This window comes from Corylus avellana, chromosome ca6, assembly GCF_901000735.1.
Source record: "Corylus avellana chromosome ca6, CavTom2PMs-1.0".
NCBI classification, from domain to species: Eukaryota; Viridiplantae; Streptophyta; class Magnoliopsida; order Fagales; family Betulaceae; genus Corylus; species Corylus avellana.
In genome coordinates, this window is record NC_081546.1 from 2242733 (window position 1) to 2270026 (window position 27294).

General features: G+C 36.1%; 3 protein-coding genes across 3 annotated transcripts; all 3 read left to right on the forward strand.

The window, feature by feature from the left end:
- Positions 1-920: 920 nt before the first annotated feature.
- Positions 921-11064, forward strand: LOC132183708 (uncharacterized). The gene is made up of 10 exons (XM_059597097.1): positions 921-6103; positions 7075-7276; positions 7451-7601; positions 7731-7830; positions 8033-8107; positions 8300-8390; positions 8556-8826; positions 8923-8965; positions 9039-9142; positions 10429-11064. The coding sequence occupies exons 1-10, from the start codon at positions 1048-1050 to the stop codon at positions 10849-10851; spliced, it is 6516 nt and encodes a 2171-aa protein (XP_059453080.1). The 5' UTR covers positions 921-1047; the 3' UTR covers positions 10852-11064.
- A 363-nt stretch (positions 11065-11427) lies between these two features.
- LOC132184849 (NAD(P)H-quinone oxidoreductase subunit M, chloroplastic) lies at positions 11428-12777 on the forward strand. The gene is made up of 2 exons (XM_059598626.1): positions 11428-12109; positions 12313-12777. Exons 1-2 carry the CDS (start codon positions 11651-11653, stop codon positions 12493-12495), a joined length of 642 nt encoding a protein of 213 aa, XP_059454609.1. The 5' UTR covers positions 11428-11650; the 3' UTR covers positions 12496-12777.
- Positions 12778-14393: 1616 nt separating this feature from the next.
- Positions 14394-26742, forward strand: LOC132185829 (UDP-sugar pyrophosphorylase). Its single transcript, XM_059599625.1, has 17 exons — positions 14394-14781; positions 14875-14979; positions 15246-15362; positions 16325-16465; positions 17066-17165; positions 17978-18105; positions 18195-18266; positions 18409-18473; positions 18948-19008; positions 19119-19236; positions 20970-21094; positions 21887-21963; positions 22838-22943; positions 23171-23230; positions 24356-24436; positions 25625-25864; positions 26376-26742. Exons 1-17 carry the CDS (start codon positions 14662-14664, stop codon positions 26541-26543), a joined length of 1884 nt encoding a protein of 627 aa, XP_059455608.1. The 5' UTR covers positions 14394-14661; the 3' UTR covers positions 26544-26742.
- The last annotated feature ends 552 nt before the right edge of the window (positions 26743-27294 follow it).

Here is a 27294-nt window from a genome sequence, read left to right on the forward strand (position 1 = left end):
GTTTGATCAAACTTTTGATCACACTTTTATTGATTGAACCAAAAAAAAAAAAGTTCGATTGATCGAATGAATTAAAATAAAATAGTTTAAATAGGCTTTTAAACGATCATAGAGCGCGCATTATTTTGGGAAAATACAATTTATCTTATTGAAGTTGTATCATTTTTATTTTGTCTAAAATATTATTGGCAATCTACCTCACAAAGTTTATAAAATTGTCACTGTAGCTATTCGTCTTCTTTGAAAAAAAAAAAAAAAAAAAAAAGCCCATTTGCACTGCACATGGGTTTTAAGGGATGAAAAATATAAAATGTCCCATATATATATATATATATATATATATATATAGAACATTAGTATATGCTAACACACACACATATTTTTACAATTTATTTTTATTAATATATATAAATATATATTAATTTGTAATATATACGAACAAAGTAACGTGTCGAGTCGAGCTTTTATGCATTTGTTCACGATTCACGAATATTAATCTAACCGAGCTAAGTTTTATATGAGTTTGTATCATTTAATAATTATGCATAATTTGTATTTACAAATGACCTAGTTCATAAATGAACATAATTCCAGTCAAATTTAACGGAATTCGATCTGAATATGTTAGCGAATAGCATTGTCACGATGAAATAAGGACCATATGTAAACAAGGAATTAAAGAGTTTTCTCAAGTGTAACGTCTTTTTTTTTAAAAAAAAAAAAAAAATTTAAGATATTATTATTAAATTTTGATTTATTAATATTTAAACACCGAAATATAATTGGAAAGACATGCACTCGGAGTCGGAGACTTTAGTCCTCTTTAGCATTATTCTATGTAAACTGAAGCGGTTCCATTAACTTAATCGCACGCAATTCCACCACGACACGCAAGTAAACAGGAAAAGGAGGTGACCGAAAGCCGAAAGGAGGGAAAGAATAGAAGGGAAGAGAATTAGAGAAGGGAAACAAGAAAGCAAAGGAAGGAACTCTCACACAAGGCAAAGGAACAAGAAGTCGAAAGCAGCAGATCCATCCTCCGCTTCCATGGACCTCCCTCGTATTTTCAACCACCACAACCACTCCTCCAGGTATGCTCATCTCCCTCCTCCTCCTGCTCCTCCTCCTCCTTCAACTGCTCGCCCTCGCTTCCCTGACGCCCCAATTTTCCATAGCCCCCACAACCACCATCTTCCTCAGCCTCAGCCTCAGCCTCAGCCTCAGCCTCAGTCACAACATATCCCAACTCTCCCACCTTCGTACCAATCACCCCTCCATCCCCGTCCTCCTCCACCGCCTCCACCACCACAACAACAGCACCACCACTACAATCCCACCCAATCCCAGTTCCCTATCTCCTACGCCCACACACTTCAGGATTTCGCCCAATCCCACCGAATAGACGATCGCCCTCGTCACCGATTGCCTGAACCCGACCACTCCCGCCGGGTTGACTTCTGGGACCCTCCTAGGGTTCTGCCCGATACCAACCGCCCCGCCACCAGGCCTTATCACCCGCCTCTCGATTTCGATCTCGATCGAAACGATGGGCGTCAGCATCAGCATCAGCGCTTGTTTGATCGGCCGGTCAATAAGTTTAGGCATGATTCACAGGGTACTTCTAGGGTTAGAGTGGAATTCATTGATGGGTTTGATCCAAAACAAAAAGATGACAACTTGGTTTGGGGTCATGGCGATGAGAATTATCATCGCCGAGGTCATTTACTTCCTGATTCCGATTCCGTGCGTCGGGATTTTGGGTTTGTATCTAATTCGAGGGATGTCGAATCGAATTTGGTTGGTTATGATCACCGACATGGCTCGGTGCGTGATAATGAGGCATATAGGAGTTTTAGAATTGGTGGAGGCCATGATGGACAGGCCTCGAGAGACATAGGTGATCTTTTGTATGAGATGGGAAGCAAAGAGACTGGTGATTGTGAAGGGGTTCGGATTGGTTCCGCTAAGCGTGAGTATTATGGTTTGGAAGTGGGGAGATATGATCATAATAGAGGGAGCAGAGAGGGTAGTCATGAATATAACCGCACTCCACGTAAACAAGTACAGAAGAAGAGTGCTTTTTTAAGAATTCAGATGGCCAGACCTAATAACAGGAATAGAGAGAGTGAGCAGTTACATTATTCTGGTTATTTTGATAAAGGCAACTTTGGTTCTTTCAGGGGTAAAGATCAATTTGTGTATCTTGGTCATGGAATGGAAGAGGAGGAAGAGGATGAGAGAGAGAGGAGCCCGGTAGAGCTTGATGTTTCTTTTAAATCTAACTCACTTGTTGCCAAGGCAATTGTGACACCTTCTGGTTCATCGGTTGTTTCTGATATGAATTTGACTCCGAGGAATGAGAAAATTAGGAAAGTGTTTGACGGTGATTGTTCAAATTCCCATCTGAGTAAACTCAGCGAGGGTACTGTAAATTTGGATGGCTTCAGTTGTGTTGCTAGTAAGGCATCCAATTCTGAAAAGGACTTGAAACAGCCGGAAGAGAAAGTAATGAAGTCTGATATTCGGAATGTTGGTGATGGTAGTTCTCAGCCTTGTTCCAGTAGGACCAGTGTGTCAGTAGGAAAGAGTAAAGTGGAAAGGTCTCCTAAGGGTTTAGTTTTGGATAATGATGGTACTACTAATGTTGGTTCTGGCAAAACAATAGTTCCTAAGTTTGTGAAGAAGAAGAAAATTGTGAAGAAAATAGTGAAGAAAGTCATAAACCCTCAATCTCGTTTGTCAAGCTCACAGCAAACAAAAAAGTGTGATGAAACTGCAAAAGCAGGTTGCTCCACTCATAGTCCACCTGGTGCCCCTGACTCTGGGAAGGGTGTACCACTTTTAGAACATATAGTCACTTCTGATGGTATGGCTTCAAGGCACAATGTTGCGTTGCAGCCTTGTTTAGATAAGGTAAATGTGTTGCCTGAAAATGACATGGCAGATAGATCTCCACTAACTGCAGTATCACATGATTGTGGAATTAATGTTGAATCTGGTAGAGTATGTGTGACTAAGATCAAGAGAAATTGGAAGAGTTCAACTTCTGCTTTGGGTTCTTTAAGTTGTGAAGAAAATAGGATCAATGAGAGTCCTGTAAATGTGGATAATTCAGTCCATAGCTTGCGTAGCATCTCAAATTCTGACAATGATTTTAAACCACGAAATGAAATTACGTTTTCTGAGATTGGTCATTTGAAAGATGTCAGCAAACAGTTAAATCATAATGGACCCTTGTTATCACACGAGAATGATGCAGAAAAAGAAGCCACGAAGACCATGCTTTCTTTAGAAGATAATGTTAATTCTTGCTTGTTAAGTTCAGAGGAAATCAAAATTCATGAGGATATTTCAAATACATATAGTTCACCCCATTATACAAACAACAAATTGGGTTTTGAAAATTGTATAGATAAGTCACAAGAGAATACTGCTTCTGACATTGGCATCATGGACACCATTAAAAAACAGCCTTGTATAAATCAGTTCTCCACATCACTTGAGAATAGTATTCCGGAAGGAATTCACCAGGCACTGATAGGAAGCAGTGCAATTGTCAGTTTGTCAAGTTCAGAAAAAACTGAAATTTGCAAGGATCTTGTTTATGCCGAATGCTCCAACCATGGCAGAGATATGTGGAATTCTGACAATGGTTGTTCTAGTTTGGAAGAAAAATATACTGTGTGCAACAGTGGGACTACTAATTATACAAGCAAGCATCCATTTTCAGGTAGGGTCCCTATATTGATTGAGAATTGTGCAATAGAAAGAGATCCAATTGATATGGTTACAGTCAGAGCTAGTGAGGGTAATATACGTAAGATTAAGAAGAGGAGAAAAACGAGGACTCAGTTAGATTTCTCAAATTCAACTAACATACATACAGATCCTGTAAATGACGTAGTTAGCCCTGCAAATGCTTTGTATGCACCCTTAGGGTTTTCTTTGAAGGGTCTAAGTCCTACAGAAGTTGCAGTTTCTGGGGTTGGAAGTTTGGATATTGGCTTACTACCTGGTACGGATGGTATCAGTGTGCTGCATGCAAACAGTTCGGCAGATGGTTTTTCTGGGGTTAAGCTTACAATGAACAGTGATGTTAATAGTTATCTGGATGGGACTTCGCCCAGATGTAAAAAGAACAGAGAAATTTCTGCTACTGATTCAGCATCATCTAGGCCAACTGTATCTGAGACCAATGAGATACCCACAGGCACCTCCATTTCTTGTGCAGAAGTGTTCTTAACTAATAATGATGATCTAGCGCAACCTGAAGAAGAAGTTGCAGTGTCTAGCATACATAATCTGAGTACTAGTGGTTTGATGACTTGTCCAAATGGGACCACTGTGTTGCTTGATAATACTTTGGGGGGAAGATCTTCTGAGGCTGTGGGTGAAACCAGGGATACAGATGATGGTTTGAAACTTCTGCAACTAGGTGTTGAATCTTTTTCAAATGCCGAGGATCCAGATGCACAGTCTCCTTGTCCATCAGGTTTGGGAAGTGAGCAGAAAGAAAATGGTACTCCACTTATGGCTGTTTATATTAATCAAAATGACACTATGGATATAGAAACTAGTGATGGAGAAAAAATGGACGCACAAGCTGCAGAAGATCAAGTTTTAGTTCATGGTGGGACTCCTCAGTGCAAAATTACATCAGAGCCTCAGTCCCCTGACTTGGATCAAAGATTTTCCAGTACAGATATTGAATCAGATTATCTTCTTGTGAAGGATGATTTGCCTTCAGTCTCAAACAATCCGTCCTTTTCTGATGATGGTGCTGGGTTTTCTTCTCCTAACACCAATGAAGAAGTTATGGAATCTATGTCTAGAACACTTCTGGATATGGGTTCTCCAGAAACCTTGTCCGAAGTCCCAAGCATAGTCATGTTGAATGGTAAAGCATCACCCAGCCAAATTTCCAATGAGAAGGTTTGTGGGGATGACCAAAAGCTAAATCAGAAGTTTGTTGTTGAAGATGGTTCTGCTGTATCTGCGCATACTCCATTTCCACAGTATACCAAGCGAGATCGTGCAACTGAAAGTAACCACTCAATCATGGGGAAGACGGTACTGTTGCCATCACAAGATTCCAAAATTACATCTTGCAGACCGAATATCATGAGTGCAGGATTAATAGTGAAGAATACACAGTTGGGTCCTTCGATTCCGAGGGCTTTTCCAGGTCGTTCATCTTTTGTTTTGACCAATTCAAATAAGACAGGCTCTTCTGCCCGTATTGCGAAGCCCCGAACTTGGCATCGGACTGGCCCTGCTCCTCCTCTGCCCGTTAATAAGCCTTTCACAAATAACATTCCTCCCAAAAGGCAGTTGGTGGAAAATAATGTGAAGTCTCATAGTACGTCTTACATTCGTAAAGGCAACAGTCTTGTAAGAAAACCTGCTCCAGCTGCTGCTCAACACCACAGCTCTCATGGTTTGAGTTCATCTGTTTATCAGGCAAGCTCTTCAGGTGTAGATGAATCAAAGAAGATCACAGGTTTTGACAGTGGGGCTGATGTTACTGATCCACATAATCTTTTGAGAGTTGGAATGCATACTCCTCTTGAGAGGCCCAGGACACCCCCATTACCCAGTGGCGCTAAAATATCTACTCGAACTGCTATCTCTTCAGGGGATAATACATCTTCCCCATTGGCAGAGAGTCCCTTTAGTGGTTGCTGTGAAACAGCATCAGATCCTATGAAATTTACAGAAGCTAACAATGTGCCAGAGAGTGCTGATGATCTTCTGAAGATTTCTGAAAATCTAACTGGTACATCATCAAACAATTTGGAAGCTGAACTAAGTGATGGGAATGTGACATCTTTTAACATGAAGAGGATAGTATATGTAAAGCGCAAATCCAATCAGCTGGTTGCAACTTCAAACCCTTGTGATCTGTCTGTACACAATGGCAATAACATTCAAGCAAACTCTGATGGCTACTATAAGAGAAGAAAAAATCAGCTTATCAGGGCTTCATTGGAAAATCAGAACAAAAAGTCAGTTTCCATGATCGATGACCTTTTAAACTCAGAGGGCCAACGGGTTCCAAAGGTTGTTTCCAGCAGAAAATTTAGTAAGAGACGATTACATAAGGGTATGTTTGAAGAACTTATTTATCAGATGTTGTCCATTTTATCCTTATAAACAGCAACCAGTTAGTCTGTTTACACCCGCACACGGGCACATATATCCAAAATTAATGTTTGGCAGTAGAGGATCATTTACATAGAGTTAATATTTTTCAGTGCTGGATGAAATTGTAGATAAAATTCTGAAATATATTTTGTGAGTAAAGCACAAAGTAGTTTTGTTCAATCATATATTCTAACTCGTGTTAATCTGTTAAGCACTGAAGTGTATGTTTTGATTGGTATTAGCCATCTTTTCTAATTAACTTGTTAATTCAGATAAACAATTCTATGTCGTGCTGAGCCATTCATTTTATGAAAATTATCATCCTAGATGCAGAGATAAATTTATTATACATATCATGTATTATATTCTTGTATTATCTGTTGTATAGACTTATTTTTGTTCCGGAATACCATTTATTATCTATTTAAAATGATTAGTGCCAAATGTTTGCTCTTTTTACATCATTTGGTTCACTCCAAATATCTTTTTTTTAAATCCAATTTAAGCGCAGAGGGGGTAACCCAAGAATTTGGGATGTATACAAGAGAAACACCCAATTAAGAAAAAGTATACTATTTTTGTTTTTGTTTAAATGTTTGCCAAATGTTTATCATCTTATATTTATATTGACCATTTATTTATTATCTATTAACTCCATATTTTACTTATAAAAAAAATCTATTAAATCCAGATATCATTTCTTTATTGGTGTCATATTTGGTACAATTGTTATTCGAAGCTGTAGTTTTTGTATGGTGGTACTCTTTTTTGCAAGTTTACTACAAGTTACTCATGGCCACGAGTCCTAAGTGTGTTAAATTTTTAACTTGCTACCAAAGGAGGAATTTGGAAATATTGGTGCAGTAGGATTGGTTTGTTTTTGCATGAGCAGTTGTTACAGAGAAGCTTAAGTTTGGTTTTAATTTGCAGTTGTAGCAAAGACATGTAAACCTGTAAAATCCTCTCTGGTGTGGACACTTTGTGGTATGCAGTCCTTGAAAAATGATTGTGATTCTTCGGATCATCAGAAGGTATTGCCTTACCGATTTCCATGGAAAAGAGCAACATACGGGAGAAGCTTCATGCATAATCAAGTTTCCAGTTCCAATAATAGTTCCTTATCTATGATCAGGTACATTAGTCTTATTAAAAAAAAAAAAAGAAAAAAAGAAAGAAAGAAGGATCAGGTACATTACCATGTGGTACTGTTTTTTCTTAATATTTGTATCTGGTTTCAGTTTTTTTTTTTTTTTTTTTTTTTTTAAAGCCTGTTTGTCTGCCTAAGCAAATATATAACTTCTTTCAGTCGGAAATTGCTGCTGTTGAGAAAAAGGGATACTGTCTATACAAGATCGAGCAATGGATTTTCACTCCGAAAATTCAAGGTTTTAAGTGTGGGGGGGTCTAGTCTTAAATGGTCAAAATCCATTGAAAAGAACTCAAAGAAAGCTAATGAGGTTAGTTCAGCTGCAGTTCATGCAGACAGAATTAAGTTTTCCTATGAAGTTCTCGTAAGTAATGATTAATTTCCATGCAAAAGAGCTTTCTGCTGTTTTCTTACTTATCTTTTTACGTCTTTTCTATAGGAAGCTACATTAGCAGTTGCTGCAGTTGAGAAAAAGAAAAGAGAACAGAATGGTGCTGCAAGCAGTAGTTCTCAGACAAAGAATAGAAATCATTCTTCACGTAAGTCTCTTCATAGTATAGACTCGGCCCACATAGGCCATTTATTAATCGTGGTGTGCAGATGCATTTGCAGTTTTTGAAATGTATGATATATTTGTTGAATTGGATATGATCATTATGTTATTTTAGGATGGAAACATCAAATGATTATTTGTCATTAAATGTAATTAATTGGCATTTGGTGTATCCAATGATTTTGTAGGAGAACGTATATTCCGCATTGGCTCAGTTCGCTACAAGATGGATTCTACTAAGCGGACACTTCAGAGGATTTCAGGTGGCCTATTCTTGATTTCTTTGGTGTTGATAACCTTACGTTTAAGTTTTTTATTTTTTAATTTCTTTTTCTTTTCTTTTTTTCTATTCTTTTTTTCTATTTATTTCTCTTACAATTCACTGTATTATTTCTTCTATTGCAAGCTATCATGTATTAATGACTCTTTCCAATTTTCAATTGTGTTTTATTTAGATGACAAATCAACATGCTCTACTTCTCCTCAACCGGAAAAGGACACCAAGAAATCTTACATTCCAAGGAGATTAGTGATTGGCAATGATGAGTATGTTGCCCCCCTTTTTTTTTGCCATAGACATAGATTACTGCAGTTACTGCAAGTAAATGTGAATGTTCACAACTAATGTTGTAGGCACCAAAAAAATGTCAATTGTAGTGGCTTATCTTGAATACATTAGTGATTGGGACAAATGTGTTTCAACGTTGGCAGATATGTTCGGATTGGCAACGGAAACCAGCTTATTAGAGATCCAAAGAAACGAACTCGTATATTGGCAAGCGAGAAAGTGAGATGGAGTTTGCATACTGCCAGACTTAGGTTGGCTAAAAAACGAACATACTGTCAGTTTTTTACGAGATTTGGGAAATGCAATAAAGATGATGGGAAATGTCCCTATATCCATGATCCTTCCAAGATTGCTGTCTGCACAAAGTTTTTGAATGGTTTATGTTCCAATCCCGACTGCAAATTGACTCATAAGGTTAATCACATGTTCAGTTAATGAACTTGATGTGGTCTAACACAATAGTTCTATCCTTGTTTGTTGACAGTATATCTTGATGTATTTCTCATGCAGGTCATTCCAGAAAGAATGCAGGATTGTTCTTACTTTTTGCAAGGTACTTTTTGCTAAAGTCTGCTTTTGTCCAAAGTACCAGAAGGCATACTGACTTCTTACTGATCTCCTGGCAGGTTTATGCACCAACAGAAATTGTCCTTATAGACATGTAAATGTGAATCCAAAGGCCTCTACTTGTGAAGGATTTCTAAGGGGCTATTGTGCCAATGGCAACGAGGTATCACCTTATCGTATAACTCTTTATTGTTTTGGTTATCTATAGTGATTTTATTTTTTCCTATTAATTTTATACAACATGAATGTTGAACTTTCATGCTACTTGTACGGTTTCTCTTAAAAGGATCATGAACATTTATTTAGACATACCATATGATAAAACCTTCTTTGAGCATTCTCAGCAGCTTTCCTAAACCCTCTTCCCATCCCTAAATTTAGGAAAAATCCCCCAAAAACTCTCTCCAGCAGCTTCCCTACAAGTTCCCTATATCGGGTGTCACTATAGCTCACCCTATCCTTATTTTATTCACAGAAAAACACTTTTATCTCTGCTCTGCGTTTCTGATTCATCGTGCCTTTCACTGGATCATCGTTCACACCTCTGTCTCAAAAAACTCACGCCTTGTTGCATCTCATGCCTTTCTCTCTGATTCTTCAAGTTTCCCTGCAACCAAACAGAGGTAGATGTTTTGCGTTAATTTCTATCAATGTGTTGTTGATATTGCACGTGTATATGTCCAACTGGGTTGAATTAAGCAAGCCCATAAATTCTTGAATAAAGATTCTGGTTCATGGAGGCTGCATTTGTTTGAAAGAAGCCCCATTTTTCACAGGCTTGATGAAGAAGCGCCATTGTTTTGCTCCTCTTCTCACCATTCAGTTCATTAAAATCTATCACAGGGATCTCCATCTCCTTCTATCTATTTCTGATGTTCTGATTGCAAAACATCACTTAAGGGGGGGTTCAAGGGCTGGTATAGGGAAAGATATGGGAAGTTATTATGGGGTGTACTTGAATGGGGAAACATAAAGTAGTTTGATTCTAAATTTAGGGAAAATTTAAGAGAAGTTGCTGTGAGTGCTCTTAAACCAGGTATTTTATTGCTGCCAAGATCAGGTTATAAATTTTTCATTTCAATGATTAGGTAGAGTCATTCTGGTCATCTTGCTGTATCTGGTCCAACCTGACTCCAGCCAATTGACCTCTTAGTGATGAGCCATATACTTTTCTTTATGACCTTGCTCAAAGTTTTACCCAATCTACACCACCACCTTCCCTTTGATGTTTGTACTGGCATGCTGTATAATGCATGCTTGATGCTCTCTTAGTCATGTTCCCAAAGTTCTTTGAAGTCTTAGATTTCTGTTTAGTGCTTGATAACCCCCTCTCTCTCTCCCTCTCTTTCTCTCTCTCTCTCTCTCTCTCTCTCTCTCTCTCTGTGTATGCACACAACCCCACACTAACTTTCGAATAAGTAAAAATGGAATATATCGCTGCTCTCACAGTGTCGGAAGAAGCACAGCTATGTCTGCCCCAGTTTTGAAGCAACAGGAACCTGTCCTCAAGGGTCCAAGTGCAAGCTTCATCACCCAAAAAGCCGAAGTAAGGGAAAGAAAAGGAAACGATTGGGAGAACAGAAGAATACTCGAGGCCGTTATTTTGGTTCTAGGCATTTCAATGTTTCTGAGCCTCGAACAGCAGTACATGAAAAACACACTACACAAAACAATGATGTCATTTTCTTGGAAGGAAAATTTGCTGATTACATCAACCTTGATGTTAGTGATGAAGAAGTTGGTGAAAGTAATAATCATTCAAGCAAGCAAACATTTTGTGACAGCGATCCGTTGGATGAACAATTGGATGATCTCGACGAGCTAATAAAACCAGTTCGCATAATGATCAATTTGAATTCTTGTGAGAGTTAATAGCCAAAGTGAAAGCTTGCAGCCTTGCAACGTATGCTGTAAAGGAATACAATGTATTGGTAAACTAGGTACATCATTATTTTCCCCCTTGTATATGTTCTTGTTTTCTGCCATTGCAGAATCAGTTTGTATCCCTCTAGTGTATTTGTATTCTTTGTACGTTTACAAAGCATTTTAATATTAAAATGTATTAAGCATTAAACTTACGGTGTCTCATTTCATTGTTGGTTATAACTTATAATGATTTTGACGCCAATATATATGTATATATATATATATATATATATAGAGAGAGAGAGAGAGAGAGAGAGAGAGATCTAATGGGGTCTCGTGCAATTCATAGCATCGAGCCTAACGTGGAAAAAAGAAGAAAGAAAAAGGACTAGCAAAGAAAATTGTTCTATTCACTTCCAAAAAATAAAAAAGAGTTCTATTTTAGGCTCTGCTGATGGGCCTTCAAGATTCAAGGGATTGCTATAAGGAAAGTTACCATTAAAGTATGAATCAACGGCAGAGATTATGGACACAAAATCACTGAATGCACAAGCCAACACCAGAGCAGTCCATTTGATCGATGGCAGCTAATTTTCTTTGTACCTTGGCCACAAACTCACTCCCACTCCAATAAAAACAAGGCATCGTGCCATCTTATCCACAAAATAAATGGACCTGAGCCCATTGGCACAAAGATAATTTCTCAAAAGTATGGCTACTGGAAAGCAATAACCAGGAAAACTAGTAAGAAAAAGATTTGAGAATTTTGTACACCAGAAGCTAGCGATTATACAAACACTGAGTCATGGCAGCAATTTCCTCTTACATGGCCTGTACAAAATTCTCCATGTTGGGTTGGGTTGGAGGGAAAAGAGAAGTGAGAAACAGAAGGGCATTCTCCATCTCAGCTGATCAGCAGCAGCAAGCTGAAGTAAAAGAACCAGAAGAAGTGAAGGTACAAGAAGAAAAAGAACAAGAGCAGAAGAAAACGAAGCCACAAGGAACAACACCAAGGCCCGTGGAACCGCAATTGAACGTAAAGAGCAAGAATATGAGCAGAGAATATGGAGGGCAGTGGCTGAGCAGTGTCACCCGGCACGTTAGGATTCACGCAGCCTACATTGATCCTGAAACCTGGGAGTTTGATCAAACTCAGATGGACAAGCTTTCCCTTCTTCTCGATCCTTCAGATGAGTTTGTCTGGACTCCCGAGACTTGCAATAAAGTCTTCTCTTACTTCCAAGAGCTTGTGGATCACTACGAGGTAAATATCTCTCAAACCTCTAATCAATTATCATGCTCCATTTTCTTCTAGTCCACAGCTGCAACTGATGCTCATTGCTTAGCCAGAATTACATTTGCCAATGCCTTATCTTTTGGGAGCATGTTTTGAAATTGCACGTTTTAAAACCGCAATCCAAACGTACCTAAATCCTTAGACTGTTTAACGTTTTCACGGTGAAGCAGGGTGCCCCTCTGACGGAGTACACGCTTCGCCTGATAGGTTCGGACATAGAGCACTACATAAGGAAGCTGCTGTATGATGGGGAAATCAAATACAACATGAACGCAAAGGTCCTCAACTTCAGCATGGGGAAGCCACGCATTCAATTCAACCAAGGCCAACAACCTCCTTCAGATGTACAATGATATGATCAGAAGAGACTAGAATTTCTTACAACATCGATCCATTTTGAAAATTATACAAAGCCCATGATAATAATGTCAATGTACAACATAAATATATTGCAAATCTTTGTTGCATTTGAGCAAGAATTTCGAATTTTGTCACCACACACACACTCACACTCCTTTCTCCCTTTGCCACCTTGCTTCTTCTAACTCTCCAATGTTATATTCTACAAATTAATCCCTTTTGGGATAGGATCATACACTGTGATGCTGCGCCATCCCATCAATATTATTGGAGTCTCATCTATTTTCGTATCAATTAAAGGGATTATTGGGTGTGATAGGCTTTGTTCCCTGGTTACTACTATATATATATATATATATATATCATACTATTATTCTATCACTATTTTATTATTATATATATATGTTGAAATATTTTCAAAATAAATACATATATAGATATTATTTTGTGTCTTGGGAATGTTTTGGGAATGTTTTAAATGGAAGGTTTTAAAGAGCATTGAATGAAAGTTGTCCCACATTAGAAAAAGTAAAGATTTTGTTGGCATTTATAAGTTCCAACAAATTTAAACTGTCAAATGAGCAATGCTAGAGTACACTCTAATACACGTTACCGTATGGTGCGAAGCACCGGATGCACACGTGCGCGCGGCGTGGGTTGTAGGGCGCTAGTAGTGCCTTGATGGCGCACTTGGCACTTATTTTGGACGGTTGATCTAACGATTGAGATAATTATTTAATCTAACGGTCATATTTAAGTGTCAGTTGGATTATCAGTTTATAGTAGTTTAATTTTTTGAAATTCAAAACAGTAGTTTTATTTTGAAATTCAAAATCATCTGAGAATAGATAATTATTTATGACAATTCAATTCTCTTTAATATCTTTGTTAGCAGTTTTATTTTGAAATTTGAAATTATCTGAGAATAGATAATTATTTATAATAATTCAATTCTCTTTAATATCTTTGTTTGAATTAAAACCAAAAAAAAAAAAAAAAATTAAGTATTATCCTTTTATTTTTTGGTCTCTTATTAGAATAAAAAATTTGAGGGTATTTTCGGGTTTTAATTTCGTTTGCAGAACGTAGTTATAATATAGAAGTTTCTGGGCTCTATTGTATTATGGAGAAAAATTTGCTTAAACCCTGTTGCATACCAATTTTGGTGGGGGCAAATATTTTTTTTAAGGAAAGTGACGTTGTAACACACCTTAGGAACATTTTGGTTTTCTGTATTTTCCCTATTTGAATAACAATATATCGTTAAAAAAAAGTGTGAATTGACACCATCACATCAATATGGTGAAATTTTATGTGATATATAACATTTTTCATGACAGAATATAAAATTAAGTAATGCTACTATTTATACTCATTTATCATATTAGTGAATGTAACGTATTTAAGGGAAGTGCTAGAGAACCAAACAAATGAACCCAATTTTTTTTTTAAAATGACATGACAAACTGTGAGTGGTAGACAAGATAAAGAAAATTTTATTTTTTTTATTTGAAAACTCTTGCCACATTAATTTAAAATTTTTTCTAAATTTATTTCTTTGGCTTCCTAATACTTATCCGTATCTCAAGTAATCACAACCATCATTGCGACGTTAGTGTGAAAAAAAGCATCGATCAATAAACTTTAGAAAAGAAAAGATAACAAAGGAATATGCCTTTTTTTTTTTTAAGTAAAAAAGGAATATGGTTGTTTGCACGTGGCCAAGCATATGCTTAACAAAGCTTGGTTCAACGCCCACTGTTTTAGGTTAGTTCAACAGTCACGACAAAAGAAAAAAAAAAAGGTGGGTATAAAGGTGATGTGTCAGATAATTATTATCAAATATTCAATCATCAGAATCAAAGAAAAGTTTAGCACCCACCAGATGGCTGTTTTTCAACGTCACTCAGCATTGCAATCGTTGTCCCGCAACTGCTTGCAATGCTGATGTAGGCAAACCAGAAGCCATGTCAGCCATGCCATTATTCGGTTACGGAACTATTTAAAAACACTCTCTAATCTCTCTATCTTGGCTCAGATCCACACCACCAAAACGAGGTTTCGGCTGTCTACGTAAACTTCATCTCTATTACTACTACCACCACCATTCCTTATAAATTTCACGCTCTCACCGACCGCACCGCAAGATCTCTGCGATAATGGCTTCAACAGCCCTCGAGTCCACCACCGAGAGCCTCTCCAAGCTCGGCATACATCCCGATTTTGCCGCCTCCGCTCCTAATTTGCAGAAGAACCTCCACCTTCTCTCTGCGGAACAGGTGCGTATACGTGTGTGTATATACGAATTGTGTTGTTGAGTGTGATTCTGGTGAATTGGTTGGTTTTAATTGGGAATGGTGGCGATGTGGCAGATTGAGTTGGCGAGGATGCTGTTGGAGATGGGACAGAGTCACTTGTTCGAGCATTGGGCTGAGCCCGGTGTCGATGACGAGGAAAAGAAAGGTTTTTTTGAGCAGGTTCGGGTTTTTTTTTTTTTTTTTTTTTTTCTGGATTTCTTATGGTATTTGAATTTTGGATTGGATTGGATGGAGATTTCGCTTTTTTATGTGGAATTTGTTTTTTCTTTTGTTCTGTTCTGTTTGGTTGATCTGATTTTATAAATGTGCGATTTTTTTTTTTTTTTTGGTATTGTGGTCTTAACTATATTTCTTTAGATGCTTGATTAATTTTAAACTATATATTTGGCTTTCCATTTCTTCTTCTGATTGCAATTTTATTCCAGGTGGCTCGTCTTAATTCAAGCTATCCTGGGGGCTTGACATCTTATATTAAAACTGCCAGGGAACTTTTAGCAGATTCAAAAGCAGGAAGGAACCCATTTGATGGCTTCACTCCTTCTGTAAGTGAATACATATCTCATGCTTACAAACTTATGACCTGAATTAATCTTACATTTCACGAGGCCTTCAATGTAAATAGGGACAAGGAAAACATTTATTCTGCTAAACTAATTCCTAGGTGTCATAAATGCATCATACTATTTGTACAGAGACCTGCAAACAAATGCAAGTTTGACATTATGGTATCTTAGTGTTGCTAACTTCACGATCCAACTCAGTGCTTATCATCTAATTGAAATATTGGTGTTTGGTATATTTAAAAGTCAGTATACCTTTGCACTCAAGCATTTGGTGTTGTGGCATTATTTTTACTTTTTAAGTATGTCCATAACCCCAACAGTAGATAAGCCAGAATTGGGACCAGTCGTTCTTGGCATCTACTGTTGAAAGTTGTAGTTATATTACTTTCCCATTAAATTAAGTTTAAGTTTAGTTACTTTAGTGAGCCTTCTATCTTCTATTCCCTGGTTGGTCAATTGTCTCCCTCTTTTGAAAAACCACTTTTAATCTGATATGGCCAAATTGGTTATCAAAGCAGATAGTGTGTTGTTGGAAGGGCTCTTTTCATTTTGTCCAAATTATTTCTTGATGCCAGTAAAAACAAAGAGATACGTAGGTTTTGTGATTATTGTTGCTGACTTAATTTAGTCAGCTAAACAATGAAAAAAAATAATTGCTTGGAGCATTTTAGGCAATCCCATTCTTTTCTTTTTTTTATTTTTTTTATTTTTATATAAGTAATATTGTATATATAAAAAAAAAAGCGCAATGCGCCAAATCCCATTCATATGTATGGGTTCTTTTTGTTTGGGGCAATACCATATATCCTCAATCTTCACCATGTGTAACTCATCCATACAAACATGATACAGATTCTTGGTAAGATATGCTGAGCCTATCAGTCTCTATTTTTCTACAGAATATTAAAACTTGGTCGATACATGATCAAATAATTTTGCAGGTTCCAAAAGGAGAGGTTTTGACTTTTGGTGACAACGACTTTATCAATTTTGAGGAGGCAGGCGTCAGAGAAGCCCAAAAAGCAGCATTTGTTCTTGTTGCAGGAGGGCTAGGGGAACGCCTAGGATACAATGGAATAAAGGTGACTAATTCTTGATTATATGTGATTTTGATTCTTTGGTGGATCTCAATATTATTAAATTTCATCAATCTAGACAACCAACATAATTTGGTAACAATTTGGCCTATCAATATTATTAAATTTCATGATTTTGATTTTGATTTTGATTTTTTTTTTCTAGCCTTGATTTGTCTTCTATTTAACCTATTTCTTTTTTCTTGTAATATCTTCAATTAGAATCTCTCACTAGTTTATCCCTTGGTATAAATTGTAGTGGGCCATATGATATTACTTGATTTTCTCGTCCCCAATTTCAAGCAATTTAAAGCATCCTACAAATGCATTTGTATCTTATTGAATCCTCATTGGTATGGACATGTTTCTTGACACAATACTCCGTTGAAATCAGTCATGGTTGGCATATAGCTTTCTTAATTATTTATTTTCAAATTTGTTGCTAATGTGTGTATTTGATACCACCTCTGGATTAGCAGATGCATGTGACCTTACATGAAACTTAGATTTTGTAGTTAATATGACAGACATCTAAGTGAGGCTGATGACTTATTTGCCCACGTTTTTCTCAAAATTGGTTCCCATAACCTAAAAAAAAACTTACAGGTGGCTCTTCCAGCAGAGACCACTACGGGGACATGTTTCTTACAGTATTACATCGAGTCTATTCTGGCTCTTCAAGAAGATAGCTGTAGACTGACACAAGGTTTGTTATCACCCAATGCTTATCGTCATGTAAAATCTAGAGACTGCTTTGGATGTTATCTTGGTAATTTACTGTCAGTTTTTTGTGATTTGTCATGGACCATGTTTTATCATTCAGTAATATGAAATCTTCACTGCAAAAAGATTTATTTCGAATTCTTACGTTGGTGTATTCTAAAACCCTATTAGATAAAAAGTTAAGGTGCCTCTAGGAAGAGAACAGGTTCTTGTACCATCTTCTTGCATGCCTTGATATTGTAAAATTATTTTCCTTTCCCTCGTAGTTCTCCCTCTTCAAGAGAATTCTGTTGACTGCAAGGACATAGCTGCGTTATGTGAGACCAAGGAACTTGAGACTTTAAAAAACAGATGCAAATGTAAGAAGCAGATGAACAGTCACTTGGCAGCTGAAAATTTGAGTTTGATTTTTACACCACGAAATGCTTCAGAGTGACCCATTTCTTTTAATGAAATGTTCCACCTTATGAATGTTGCCTAGATAGAAAACATGCAAAGGAGGCTACTTCTAGAAATTTGAGGATTGATAAGTCATTTCTTCTGGGAAAAGTGGCTATCCCTTTTCCGGCAAAAGTTCTTATAGAAAGATGGAATGGAATGAGAATGACAGCTAAGTGAATCTGGTAGATCTGATTAATTCTTTAGATTGTAGAAGTCTATAGGGTGTAGCTCTCTTGTATACTCTTTGTGTTCAAAAGCTTTGCCCCTTTCTTTCAATAATATTATTATTATTCCTAAAAAAAAAAAATGTTTTCCGTTTTGTTTAAAGTAATAGCGTTGCTTTTATTTTTGTAGGTGATTGTCAAGCACAAATTCCTTTTGTTATAATGACATCAGATGACACACATGCACGTACTATACAGCTGTTAGAATCAAATTCTTATTTTGGGATGGAACCTACGCAAGTAAAACTTCTAAAGCAGGTATTTGACTGGCCGGTGATGTCTTATTGGGAAAGCTCAGTAAGTTGTGAAATGGCTTCATAGAAATGCTAACTTTACCATTATTTCAGGAAAAAGTTGCATGCTTGTCTGATAATGATGCCAGGCTTGCAGTTGACCCCAATAACAAATACAGAATTCAGGTAGCCATTGCATCTAGTGTACATGATAATTTAGTCGTTGACATCAACTCAAATCTGTTGATATTTCAAGGTCACTGTGATCTCTTTCACCGTGGAACTTCATTGCATATCTGTTCGCTTGACCCTTTTCTCTTTGTGACAGACAAAACCTCATGGCCATGGTGATGTGCATTCACTTCTTTTTTCTAGTGGCCTTCTGAAAGCTTGGTAATTCTTAAAATCTCACTCAATTTCTGGAATTTCTTATGCTTATGAGTTCATCATTATGTTTCACTTTATATTTGTTATCGCTGATCTTGGTCTGCTTGTTTGTGTACAACTATGAGCTCTTAATGTGTGTATCCTTCCACACACATCTCATACTGGTTAAACACTTGAAAACCTTTGGTCTTCTTAGTAAAACTAAAGCTAATGGCTGTTCTCTTGGTGAGGTAAAAAATAATAACAATTTACACCATCTAGTTATCTGTTTATTTAGTAAGCCCCTATCTGAAGTATAATTGATAGGTTTACAATCTTTTGATCAACATTGATTGTAGCTTTTTCCTTAAATTTTAAAGCTACCTTTGGAAATTCATAGTAGTGGATACAGTTATAATGTCACATGATATGCTTTCATTTCAAATTTAGCCTGGCAAAATGGACTTTCATGATTTTGATAGTGCATCATGATTATTTCAGGCATGCTGCTGGTTTGAGATGGGTTCTGTTCTTCCAAGATACAAATGGACTATTATTCAAGGTTAGTTGCTTCAATGTTTCGTTGTTTTGTCTATATATGTCTTACTATTTTAGAGCTGTGCTCGGTTGCAAAATCAACATGCTCATCATTGTTTACTTGTTTGCGTGAAGGCAATTCCAGCAGCTCTTGGTGTAAGTGCTACCAGACAATATCATGTTAACTCTCTTGCTGTTCCACGTAAAGCAAAAGAAGCAATTGGAGGAATCACCAAACTTACTCATCCTGATGGTATTTTTCATTTTAATGAACACTTATTTTCATTGCTTGTAGTTCACAATTGTCAACTTGCTTCATGGCTGTTGTTATCTGGAAGTTATTTGTGTGGAGCTTTCTGAAACTTTTGTCCATTCTGCTGTTCATTTACTACAGTGACTGAGTTTTGAATGTTGTTGCACTCAATAATTCATATGAATAAATTTGGACGTATATTAAAAAATCATTACTACTGACTTGCTTCTGAAGGTTGATTGGCTTGATGCTTGCTGTTACATTGGTAACAATCATTAAATATTATGCAGGATTTTCAATTCAGACAGAATTAATATAACTTGCCTAAAAGTACATCATATGTATCAGTAAGAAGCTTCTATTTATGTTCTTGGAAAAATATATACCTGTAAAATGCTTACTATCATTTGCTGGTATGGCGTTTGTACTACGCAAATGAGAGGGCGTGTTAGCCTGGATTAATGATTTCTACTGTTTCGCACATACCATTCACACCCTAACATAGCCAAATTGAATCATTAGTAGAGCCTTTTAGCTGAATAATATATTTAGAATTTTCTTAGGATTCTTTAAATGAACTAAAATATATGATCTGAAGAAGTGGTGTTTTCCAGAATCGTGGTTCTTCCCAATAATCTTAGCTTCCCTGTCCAACTTGCATCCCCTTTTGGCCTAAAACTCCCAGTTATGTCATTTGAGCCATCAATTCAGATACTTGTGGTAGTTCGTAGTAAGATGTTGCTATAAACATACAAAAAGAAAGAAAATGCCAGTCTATGTCCATATATGCATAAGTTCCTGCTGTCAATACCCCTCTTTTGGTATGTGGCATTCAGAAAACTGTTATTTGCTACCCCTTAGCCATTGATATTTATCATCTCATTGATTAGTATGACACCATGAAACAATCAACTGATGTGAATTAAATTGCAATTCGCCGATGCATATTATAGCTGCTGGCACGGCAATCAAGATTTTATCTGATTCACAAGACTTAAAAATCATATGTCCCTGTTAGGAGATTTAATCTGACTTGAGTCACCGATATGTTGGTGACGGATCCTTGATGAATATGTTAAAATCACTCAATCTGCCTACATTTTAGATTTTTTGTTATGACAAATCACATGGCAAGAAGAAATTTGATGAGGATTTCAAGACAGAATGTTTGAGATTCATATTATTCTATTTATTCTATTATGACAGCTAAACACCATTTTAGAATCTTCCCTTCTTGCCACTGAGAACCAAGTGCTTTGAATTGAATAATTATGCATGAGGCATCTTTCACTTGTCAAATTAACGTTTATATTAGCAATTTGTTGCTCATTGTTAGGTCTTAGAAATTTGCCTTATTTGGAGATAAAAACTTGGGTTGTAAAACTTTTCAACACCGAAGTCTTTTGGTGTATATTAGAGTATGTTTTTCGTTTGCTTGTTTCTTCCAAGCTAGGCTTATATGATCTTTATGCAGAGGAGTGTTAAAAGAGTTATTAGGGTTTGTGAGAGTTATTAGGGTTGAGGGTATTGGTCATTGTTATATTTATCAAAATCTATGTAATAAGATGTGTGAGGTAGCTATGTGACGAGCCTCTACCTTTTCTCTAAACCGTTCATGCAAACTACAACATTGTAAAACATGATAGATTCATATTTGCTCTGGTGTCCACATGGACAATATTGTTTCTATTCTAGTCTTTAATATCATTCATCTACAAATTAAATTGCTCCAGGGAGGGCGATGGTGATCAATGTGGAATACAATCAGCTTGATCCTTTGCTTAGAGCAACTGGACATGATGGGGGAGATGTTAATGATGAGACCGGCTATTCTCCTTTCCCAGGGAATATAAATCAAGTAAGCTTCTGGAACAAACTCATCAACTCCAATAAAATAGGATGCTGTCTCTTATATTAGCCCTATCAAATTTATGCTTTAGTTTGTTCAAGTAAGTCATTCATACAGTTAAATTGAGTGCTGCTAGGTGTAATGGAAAATTTGCTGAATTTTCAGCCACTGATGCAATTCTCATAATTAATTTTCAAACTTTCCCCAACATAATAGAAGACCAGGGAAAGGGGGTGGAATTTGGTATAGTGGAGTGGTGTCTCACGGAATTTGGTAAGGAGGAATGGTATTAATTTTCAAACTATCCCAACGTTGGAGACCAATTTATTTGTTTGTTCTTGGATTTTACATGTCAAGCCTGATATCTTTGTTTTGGTTGGGTCAATGGACCCCTTGACCTTGGTCTCGGTTTTGAACGTGAGAGGGGATTGTAAGGAATCGTCATCGGCTGGGTTTATGCTTGATTATGTGCAAAAGTACTTTTTTGTATTCTCACATACTAACTTAAACTTTTGAGTTGGATGCTCTACTGAAAATTATATGAAAAGTTTAGAAAAGGTCGAGTATTCTTTTACTTTGATTTATTGATGAATTACTAATCCTAGAAACATTTATTCTTTCATTTTCAACGGAAATTACCAAAATTTTCTTGGTACATTTGGGGTATCATCAAATTGACTTTAGATTAAATAATATTGTACATCTTGGATTTTGCATTTTAGTTAGATTTTGATATATTGCACATTCTATTTAACAAAGCTGTTATATGATTAGGCTTGACTTGTATTTTTCTTTTTTCAGTTGATTTTGGAAATTGATCCCTACATTGGGGAGCTCACAAAAACAAGAGGTTCTATAAAGGAGTTTGTTAACCCAAAGTAAGCCTCCTCTATATTTCTTAACCTTGAAACTACTATGTGCTTAACTTTCAGTAATCAAGTTTTTCAAAAGAAAATTCATTTTTATCTTTTTAATTGTTTTTTATTTGTGAATCCCCCCTCCCCTCTAAATACACTATAGACCTCCAGTAGGACAATGTGGCCTTCAGAACTTTTACTGATTCGATATGGTAAAAATAATTCATCTGGCTAATTGGTTGAATGGGTGAGTCACATCCACATGTAAATTAAATTATAAATTTTCTATTTGGTTGTTTTGACCCACTAGCCTTGGAGAAATGTCAACGGTTCTTGAATTATTTTGCTCGCAGAAGGGAATGAAGCAATTATAGCGTAGAAGAACATTAAATATGAAGCTGCTTTCATTTTGGGTTCCCTTGCAGGCAATAAGAGTTAGATTCAGTGTGATTGTTTATTTATGTTGGAAAAACTGTTAAAGAATCCAAAGCATGGATCAGATTATATCTTTCTAAAATTAGCTTAGTTTTACACAATCTCTTCTAACTTTTTGTAGTATATTTTTGCAAACACATGGTAAATCATACTTTGTTTTCTCTGAGTATGCCAAATATCAAATCAATACATTTCCAATAGCTATTCTATCCATAAACTCCGACTTGTTTATATAAATAACTACTTATCAAAACTTGTTTATATAAATAATTGTCAATTTTCAGCACTATAGAGATGCACTACCTTTTGATTTATGATGGGCTTGATGTTTAGCAAGCAAGTTGGCATGGAGAGAACTTTTTGTCAACGGACTCCTATATGTGTGTGTGTAATACTGCAACACGTGCTAGTTCTGCTTTTTGCTTTACAATATCATCCATTCTATTCAATCTTACTACAGATACAAAGATGCCAGCAAAAATTCATTTAAATCCTCAACTCGACTTGAGTGTATGATGCAAGACTATCCAAAAACTTTGCCTGCATCAGCAAGGGTCGGATTTACGGTAATTTATGCTTCCCTGAGTGAGGAAATGAGTTTTCAGCAAGTTAAAGCCACTCAAAATCTGAATTTCTTTTCCTTGAGTCTTAGAAGTTGAGATGGCTTGGTCTTTTTAATGCTTTCTAATAAAATTTCTTCAAATTTTTTTTGTTTGTGATAGCATATGCTATTAAGACATTTCTATTATTGTTGCTCTCATTGTTTGCTTAGTAGTTGTACTGTGATGATCAGGTGATGGATGCATGGCTTGCTTATGCACCTGTAAAGAACAACCCTGAGGATGCTGCTAAGGTAAGAAAATCATGAAAATCCTTTGGCTTTTCTTTGGAGTCAGTTCTAGAGTGTTATTCTGGAGGCTTCTTAAAAACTAATGGAGTTTCTTTCCAAGTCAGACAAGTTAATCTTACGAGAGTGTAGTTTTTCAAAAACTCATGTTGTAGGGGCATTTCCTTGATTGATAGGATGATGATTTTATGATGTTTGAACTAATAAATTTATGCCTTAGAATAAAACAGACTACCCCCCTTTTTCCATGGCTGAAAAGACATTTTTTTCATATATTTTACCATATGGTCAATTTATCTCCTTCATGCAAGAGCTCCTCAGAGATCAAGTGCTAAACAATGTGATGTTTTAGTGGGATCACCCTGTGATTTTGTTCGAAAAAATGGAGGTTTTGCCCATCATATGGAAATTCATGTTCAGGAGTACACTTCCATTGTCTAAATCATGGTCTAAACTGTCTTGAAAATTATTTTATCTATAACAGACATTTGCCTTATACATAATTGTTGACAGGGTAGTTATAGTTACTTCACTTGGTCTTGCCAAAGTTTCCACTGCGTGTGATCTTCAATCATGTTATGTTAGATCGTGCCATCAAAGATACTTAGATTTAGTTGTTGAGTCTAGATGGCTGCAAGAACTGCTATAGCAACACATTTAACAAGGAAGCCCGGTAGCTCAAGCCTATTAGGAAAAGACGTGTTTTATGATGAAATATTTCTTGTTTCTTCTATAGATAATGGACACCTGTCCTTTATCTTCTAGGTTATGTATCTATGTGGTTATAAATCTGATATCCATTGAGCTTCAATCAGTAAATCACTCATTTATTTCTATTGGATGGATGTATCGGGTTCCCATTTAGATTATTACTTATTGATATTTATGCATGTATTTCTGTTTTTGTCTTTATAAGTCCACCCGGAAACCTTGGGCTGTAAATATCAATGGTATTTATTTGCCTCTATTTTATTTCATATGATATTTCATTCTATGATTATTAGTTAAAGAGTGACGCTAGAAACAATATTTTCATCCCACAACTATCTTACAATGTTGAGGTTAAATATAAATTCGGGTTTCAGTTTGGTTTGATTTAATTTCTGATCATTTGCTTGATTTTAATTAAAGGTACCAAAAGGAAATCCATATCATAGCGCAACTTCTGGAGAAATAGCCATCTATCGTGCGAACAGCCTTATTCTTAGAGAGGTAAAGAATATTTTAATCCCGTACAAACTTTTGCGCATTATAAATCGGGATGCTGCTGAGATTGTTGAATTAAGCTGGAAAGGTCGAAGGAATATGTGCATTCAAACTCTTTGAAAAGTAACTTCTTCCCCATGAAAGCCACAGGAAGCTATCTTGCCTATTGGCATGCATGCTTAGTATAACTATAAACTAGATATTCTCATCCTACCTTTACACTTCTGTCGGCTCATCAATACATGCATACTTTTTAGAGGCATGTTTAGTGCTCCCCGTTATAAACCACTGGTTATGATCAAAGATATATCGTTACTGACTGGGTAAGAGGACGTCCAACTTGTACTCAGAAAAGCCAAAGAACAAGAGAGCTTCTCCAATTGGATCAGTGACCTGAGGGTCTCCATAGAGTCTATTTGCTGATTATATATAGAAATAATTTAAATCATACAGAACGAGAAATAGTTGAAATTGTGATGGATGATAAAGATTTCTCGTCTTAAATCTTATTGGTATAGAAACTCTAAAATGGGTTTGTTTTGGTCTTCATATTGAGTATATGTAAACGTCTATATGCATGTGACTTATCTAATTTATATATGAATTCTTCGATATGCAAATTTCATTTGGATTTTTTTTTTTTTGGTTCTTTAACCCCATATGATGAGATTTGTCTCCATGCACTTTTTGGGCAAGCCTTCCAACTTGTAGTTGGTCTTTTAAATTAGCACAGATTCACACACTGCAACGATTCCAAGTTCCTTGTGTCCTATTTTACTGAATAATCTCGGTTACCTTTTCAAATGGCCAAAACCAAAACCATGGCCTACTTACTATCCCCTAAATTCATATCCATGCATGCTTTATAAGACGGTTGATGCATTTTCTTTTATTTGAACTGCACTTCTGTGAGCGATGTGAACAAACATAAACCATTCCAGACATTTTACTATGCCATAACTGAGTGCAACTAGTACTTCCAGTTCCACATTAGAATCTATGTGCTTGTAAAGGGAAAACATGTGTATATAAAGGTGTACATAGTTTTTATTCTTATTATGCTCTGGTGGATTTGACATGAGACTAGTTCAGTTGTCGGTAATTTGGAACTGCCTCAATAATAATGCACAAATTTGAACTGCCTCTCTCTCTGCTAATTGAATTATTGGGTTTTCCCTTTTTCTGTTCTGCCAGGCTGGTGCCCAAGTTAGCGATCCAGTACTACAGGTGTTCAATGGGCAAGAGGTAGAAGTGTGGCCTCGTATTGCATGGAAGCCCAAATGGGGTCTGACTTTTGCAGAAGTCAAAAGAAAAGTTTCTGGAAATTGTGCTTTTTCTCAGAGGTCAACTATGGCCATTAAGGGCCGTAACATCTTTCTTGAGGATCTCTCCTTGGATGGAGCTCTTCTCATCGAAGCTATTGATGATGCAGAAGTAAGCCAAGACAAGCTGATACGTGCAGATTGTGATGTGGCAAAATTTAGTGTTTTCTTTCTTTTCTTTTTCCTTGACAGTTTAAAATTATATGCTCTACTTCTTTTACCTTGTGAACATAAATCAATTTCCATGTGTCTAGTTAAAGTTTTTCAAAAATTGTCTTTTTTAATCATGAATGTTGCAAATATCGCCTATTTTATGCTAAATTCCTGAATTCCACATATATTTAACGTGTTGGTGTATGCTAGCTCTTTCAAAACCTAGTCTTTTCTAACTATTTGTTCTTAAATTTTTCCTCCAAAACTTCATATGAGAAACTATTTGCATATCCTCTCATTACAATTTAGTTCCTGTTCATCTCATTTGTTTTCCAATGTTGGTGTCATATTTTTTGTTTATTTAGATTAGTTTAATTTTGTTAATTATCTCAATCTTTGGTTTTGTTTGAAAATGTATACCTTTAACCATATGATTATGTATGTTTCAATAACATGAGCTTTTTAAATAGGTAAAAGTACGAGGTTCAGTGCAGAATAAAGGTTGGATCCTCGAAAATGTTGATCACAAAGATGCTTCAGTGCCTGAGGAACTTAGGATCAGGGGTTTCAAAATCAACAAAATAGAGCAGCTTGAAAAGAATTACTCCGAGCCTGGCAAGTTTTGCTTGAACCCTTGAATGTGAACTCCGGAGAATTGTCATATCTTGTCTCAAGCCAGAAATGATTTTTTCTTTATTTAGTACCTTATTTATTTACCTTAACTTGGGTCTGAAAATGTTTTGTGAAATAATGATATCTAAGCCGTCAGGTAAAAATTTTGCATGGTTTTTACTTTTCAATTTTTTTTTACAAAGATTTCTAATTTTTCATTTTCAAGATAGTGAGAAATGATTCAATTTTGGTGCATAAATGAGTTGCCCTTGGTGTGTTTATAAGAGGTTTGGACAGAAATTTCCTCTCTAAAAGTGTCATAGGCCCCTTAACATGTGAGAAGCACATGTTTTTTTAATAGCATTAATAAATAAATAAAAAATGTGCTTCTTACATGTTTAAAGAACACATGAAACTTTTAGAGACCGTGTGTGCATGCAAGTGTGCCTCGTTAACAAGGAATAAGAAATGTAATAATAGTTTATAGATTTTTTTGTATTTGCTTAGTGGATAAAAGTTTGTGTTCTTTTTTTAAAAATATATATATATATATATATATATATATATATATATATATATATATATATATATATATATATATTATTTTTTATGAGCACACAAAAGTTTGTATTTACTTCTCAAGTAGTTGTTCAATGACTTATAATTTGGCATTTATAAGGAAGATTTATGTTACATTCGTTAAGAAGCAGAAAACATACCAGTGACTATTTATTCAGGTTGTTTCCAGCAACCTGAACAATGTGTACGTATAAAGTA